The sequence below is a fragment of the Coregonus lavaretus genome (assembly GCF_964263955.1).
Source record: "Coregonus lavaretus genome assembly, contig: HAP1_SCAFFOLD_1024, whole genome shotgun sequence".
Classification (NCBI taxonomy): domain Eukaryota; kingdom Metazoa; phylum Chordata; class Actinopteri; order Salmoniformes; family Salmonidae; genus Coregonus; species Coregonus lavaretus.
This window is the reverse complement of record NW_028157886.1, coordinates 66109-72500: the sequence shown is the minus strand read 5'-3', so window position 1 is coordinate 72500 and position 6392 is coordinate 66109. Positions and strand designations below refer to the sequence as shown.

Genomic DNA, 6392 nt, shown 5'->3' with positions numbered 1-6392 from the left:
GAAAAATCTTTACAGTCTCTTAGAACGTGAACCGGGGCTGGAGAGTTCAAAGCTATCAATCGGTAATCAATATGCCCATTGGTCAGGCACAGAATACGGCATTAAAACGCCACAGTCTCAAACAGCACCCTATTCCCTATATATCCCTGAGTCTCAAACAGCACCCTATTCCCTATATATTCCTCCTTTTGACCATGGCCAATAGAGAATAGGGTGCTGTTTGGAACACACCAATAAACATCACAGAGTTCCTGACCTCAGCCACACCTTCTGTCCAGTTCTGACTGATTGGATTTCCTAAACACAAGCTTTCTCTTCCTGGCTGACGAAACTGTGTGGCTAAAGTTTGGAGTCGTAAAATCTATATGTGCTGCTTTCATACGTGTGAGTGGGAGGTCTGCTCAGAATAGGAGCCTAGCTGAGAGCAGGAACAACACATCTATTTATCTATCCAAGCCAGGGATGGGCAACTTTGATGAGGGTGGGGGCCACAAAAAATCAGAACTCATCAAAACGTTGCAGTTTTAAAGTAAGTTTGCTGCAATTCTACACTATTTTGTATTGAGGCGGAGAGAAGATTTTGAAATGTGGATCTAATTTCATCACTATTATACACCTGTACTGAAGACACATCATCATCACTATTATACACCTGTCCTGAAGACACATCATCATCATCATCACTATTATATACCTGTACTGAAGAAGACATCAAAGTAAATAAATAGTACAGACTAGGCTTTAGAGTAAGCTATTTCCTACTTTCGGTCACATGGTCAGGAACAAGTCATACTGTAAACCTAGCTGTGTATAAATGACTATTCTGTTAACAAAACAAATAACCAAGAGCTATTTGACAAATGACTATCATTGAAACATGTTGATGGAGAGAAGTACAGAATAATACTCAATTTTTTTTTAAACTCTCAAAGCAAATTGTGACTGTAAAGTATTATGGCTGAGACACCCCACCCATTTACAGCTCCTTAAACAGAACAGCTACTCACCCTGCATGAGCATGTAGAAGGTTCCGGAGGCAGACAGGTTGGTGGTGATAGTGATGTCCTCCTTGCTAGAGCCCTCTGCCTGCACCCTCACAGAGTTGTCTGTGTCTGTACGGTAGCTGCTAACCCGGCCAGTAGGGTAGGTCACATTGGTCAGACGGCCATAGCTGTCATACCTGGGGACAGAAGAGACAGTAGAATATAATAATCCTTACTGAGGTGGGTCAGACAGGAGGACAGTAGAATATAATTGTCCTTAGTGAGGTAGGTCAGACAGGAGGACAGTAGAATATAATAGTCCTTAGTGAGGTAGGTCAGACAGGAGGACAGTAGAATATAATAGTCCTTAGTGAGGTAGGTCAGACAGGAGGACAGTAGAATAATCCTTACTGAGGTGGGTCAGACAGGAGGACAGTAGAATAGAATAGTCCTTAGTGAGGTAGGTCAGACAGGAGGACAGTAGAATATAATAGTCCTTAGTGAGGTAGGTCAGACAGGAGGACAGTAGAATAGAATAGTCCTTAGTGAGGTAGGTCAGACAGGAGGACAGTAGAATAATCCTTACTGAGGTGGGTCAGACAGGAGGACAGTAGAATAGAATAGTCCTTAGTGAGGTAGGTCAGACAGGAGGACAGTAGAATATAATAGTCCTTAGTGAGGTAGGTCAGACAGGAGGACAGTAGAATATAATAGTCCTTAGTGAGGTAGGTCAGACAGGAGGACAGTAGAATATAATAGTCCTTAGTGAGGTAGGTCAGACAGGAGGACAGTAGAATATAATTGTCCTTAGTGAGGTAGGTCAGACAGGAGGACAGTAGAATATAATTGTCCTTAGTGAGGTAGGTCAGACAGGAGGACAGTAGAATATAATAGTCCTTAGTGAGGTAGGTCAGACAGGAGGACAGTAGAATATAATAGTCCTTAGTGAGGTAGGTCAGACAGGAGGACAGTAGAATAGAATAGTCCTTAGTGAGGTAGGTCAGACAGGAGGACAGTAGAATATAATAGTCCTTAGTGAGGTAGGACAGACAGGAGGACAGTAGAATATAATAGTCCTTAGTGAGGTAGGTCAGACAGGAGGACAGTAGAATATAATAGTCCTTAGTGAGGTAGGACAGACAGGAGGACAGTAGAATAATCCTTACTGAGGTGGGTCAGACAGGAGGACAGTAGAATATAATAGTCCTTAGTGAGGTAGGTCAGACAGGAGGACAGTATAATATAATAGTCCTTAGTGAGGTAGGACAGACAGGAGGACAGTAGAATAGAATAGTCCTTAGTGAGGTAGGTCAGACAGGAGGACAGTAGAATATAATAGTCCTTAGTGAGGTAGGACAGACAGGAGGACAGTAGAATCGAATAGTCCTTAGTGAGGTAGGTCAGACAGGAGGACAGTAGAATATAATAGTCCTTAGTGAGGTAGGTCAGACAGGAGGACAGTAGAATATAATTGTCCTTAGTGAGGTAGGTCAGACAGGAGGACAGTAGAATAGAATAGTCCTTAGTGAGGTAGGTCAGACAGGAGGACAGTAGAATTGTCCTTAGTGAGGTAGGTCAGACAGGAGGACAGTAGAATTGTCCTTAGTGAGGTAGGTCAGACAGGAGACCAGAAGAGAGAAGAATAATGAAGTTCTGAATTTAGGTTTTGAGCTGGTAAATTGAGATAATCGCTTTTAGAATATGGTCATATGATTATAATCCCTGGGAGATGAAAGAACAGTCCACGTCTGAATCACTCCAAAACTGTATGGGTTTTGACCAATAGATTAGGATTATGGTCAATAGACTATTATTTTTTATAAAACTATTAAGAGTGACTTTGTAAAGAAAGTGAGAATAAATGGATTAAGTGTGGATGACAGTTGTAGGCCAGACAGTCCTCTCTACATAACACTGGTAGCTAGACAGTCCTCTCTACATAACACTGGTAGCCAGACAGTCCTCTCTACATAGCACTGGTAGCCAGACAGTCCTCTCTACATAACACTGGTAGGCTAGACAGTCCTCTCTACATAACACTGGTAGCCAGACAGTCCTCTCTACATAACACTGGTAGGCTAGACAGTCCTCTCTACATAACACTGGTAGCCAGACAGTCCTCTCTACATAACAGTGGTAGCCAGACAGTCCTCTCTACATAACACTGGTAGGCTAGACAGTCCTCTCTACATAACACTGGTAGCCAGACAGTCCTCTCTACATAACACTGGTAGGCTAGACAGTCCTCTCTACATAACACTGGTAGCCAGACAGTCCTCTCTACATAACATTGGTAGGCTAGACAGTCCTCTCTCTACATAACAGTGGTAGCCAGACAGTCCTCTCTACATAACACTGGTAGCCAGACAGTCCTCTCTACATAACAGTGGTAGCCAGACAGTCCTCTCTACATAACACTGGTAGCCAGACAGTCCTCTCTACATAACAGTGGTAGGCTAGACAGTCCTCTCTCTACATAACAGTGGTAGCCAGACAGTCCTCTCTACATAACAGTGGTAGGCTAGACAGTCCTCTCTCTACATAACAGTGGTAGCCAGACAGTCCTCTCTCTACATAACATTGGTAGCCAGACAGTCCTCTCTACATAACACTGGTAGGCTAGACAGTCCTCTCTACATAACAGTGGTAGCCTAGACAGTCCTCTCTACATAACACTGGTAGCCAGACAGTCCTCTCTACATAACAGTGGTAGGCTGAACAGTCCTCTCTACATAACATTGGTAGGCCAGACAGTCCTCTCTACATAACAGTGGTAGCCTAGACAGTCCTCTCTACATAACACTGGTAGCCAGACAGTCCTCTCTACATAACAGTGGTAGGCTGAACAGTCCTCTCTACATAACATTGGTAGGCTAGACAGTCCTCTCTACATAACAGTGATGTTTTTAGAGGAAACAAGCAGGAAAACAGAGAGAATATGAGTGTAATATAACACTGACTGCAGCAAGGTGAGAAATCACACACCTTTTTTTCACTTTTAGACAAGAGTTTATTATCTTAAAAGATGAGTGATATAAATATAATCTCATTATATTACACAGTCTATGAAATATGAGCACTGAGCCATTCACACACCCGCATGCAGGCACTCACACACGCTGTCAGAGTCACAACGTTAATTTCCACGCTTTGAAAATCAGTGGGTTCGTCATGTACAGAGAGAACAGGAGTGGTCTGATGACCTGATTTGTCCCTGAGTAGCAGATTGGAGCACATCAGCTTGTCTGTCAGTCAGTCCTCCACAACGATAGAGTGAGTGAATGGTACATTACTTAGAATGAGGACTTGTATCTGTGGCTGTGAATACAGATGGGGGACAGGAGATGAGGGCGTTTATCTGTGGCTGTGAATACAGATGGGGGACAGGAGATGAGGACGTTTATCTGTGGCTGTGAATACAGATGGGGGACAGGAGATGAGGACGTTTATCTGTGGCTGTGAATACAGATGGGAGACAGGAGATGAGGACGTTTATCTGTGGCTGTGAATACAGATGGGAGACAGGAGATGAGGACGTTTATCTGTGGCTGTGAATACAGATGGGGGACAGGAGATGAGGACGTTTATCTGTGGCTGTGAATACAGATAAGGGACAGGAGATGAGGACGTTTATCTGTGGCTGTGAATACAGATGGGAGACAGGAGATGAGGACGTTTATCTGTGGCTGTGAATACAGATGGGGGACAGGAGATGAGGACGTTTATCTGTGGCTGTGAATACAGATGGGAGACAGGAGATGAGGACGTTTATCTGTGGCTGTGAATACAGATGGGGGACAGGAGATGAGGACGTTTATCTGTGGCTGTGAATACAGATGGGAGACAGGAGATGAGGACGTTTATCTGTGGCTGTGAATACAGATGGGGGACAGGAGATGAGGACGTTTATCTGTGGCTGTGAATACAGATGGGAGAGCAGAGCACCACTTGGTGTTCGGTACAGGCTGTGTCCCAAATGGCACCCTATTCCCTATGTAGTGTACTACTTTTGACTAGAGCCTGTAGCGCTCTGGTCAAATGTAGTGCACTGAATAGAGAATAGGGTGCCATTTGGGACACAGACAGTGTTTTGCTGCCTGCTCTAATAACTAACATAGCACAGGTTAATACATTAGATTAGAACAGTTTCTATAGTTCCCTCAGCTCTTCCTCGGCTGATATCAAATATCCCACATGAAAAAGGAGTGGGAGAAAAATCATATCCTTCAGGTAAATATTATCTGATCTGAAGACCAGTGGAGATTGAGATTCTGGGGTGATAATGATTATCTTCACTCGTACTGAACATTCCAGGGTTACATTCGGAGTACTGAACACTCTAGGGTTACATTCGGAGTACTGAACACTCCAGGGTTACATATGGAGTACTGAACATTCCAGGGTTACATTCGGAGTACTGAACACTCCAGGGTTACATATGGAGTACTGAACACTCCAGGGTTACATATGGAGTACTGAACATTCCAGGGTTACATACAGAGTACTGAACACTCCAGGGTTACATACAGAGTACTGAACACTCCAGGGTTACATTCGGAGTACTGAACACTCCAGGGTTACATATGGAGTACTGAACACTCTAGGGTTACATACAGAGTACTGAACACTCCAGGGTTACATTCGGAGTACTGAACACTCCAGGGTTACACATGGAGTACTGAACACTCCAGGGTTACATACAGAGTACTGAACACTCTAGGATTACATACAGAGTACTGAACACTCCAGGGTTACATTCGGAGTACTGAACACTCCAGGGTTACATTCGGAGTACTGAACACTCTAGGGTTACATTCGGAGTACTGAACACTCCAGGGTTACATTCGGAGTACTGAACACTCTAGGGTTACATACAGAGTACTGAACACTCCAGGGTTACATTCGGAGTACTGAATACTCTAGGGTTACATACAGAGTACTGAACACTCCAGGGTTACATTCGGAGTACTGAACACTCCAGGGTTACATTCAGAGTTCTGAACACTCCAGGGTTACATATGGAGTACTGAACACTCCAGGGTTACATTCGGAGTTCCACAGGGCTTGGTCCTAGGCCCAATATTGTAGTTACAAAACACCACCAGGACAGGAGCACCACAATCATAATCAGAAGGATACAAGTCATACGCTTCTCATATTGATCACATTGATTAAGGGATATTGTTGTCAAGTTAGAATGGTGGAATTCCTTCTATTAAAATGAACAAATGATAGTTTCCTTTAGGCCATACATTTGGAACACCTCTGCTTCTGATTCTGACAATCAGACAATTCATCCCGTTGGAATTATTTCACCCTCCAGTCAATTGAAAATGTTCCTATCGTAGCCAGCTAGCAACCTACCACTCAAACCATTCAATTTAAAGGACAAAGGAACGGAAGGGAGGG

General features: G+C 43.7%; 1 protein-coding gene across 1 annotated transcript in view; it reads right to left on the bottom strand.

Moving 5' to 3' along the window:
* Positions 1–6392, bottom strand: part of LOC311124672 (teneurin-4-like) — a gene marked incomplete at both ends in the record, with an annotated part of 140040 nt that overhangs the window by 67929 nt on the left and 65719 nt on the right. Inside the window, 1 exon segment of the mRNA XM_084198778.1 lies at positions 1008–1180. Coding sequence (XP_084054904.1) covers positions 1008–1180 — 173 coding nt within the window.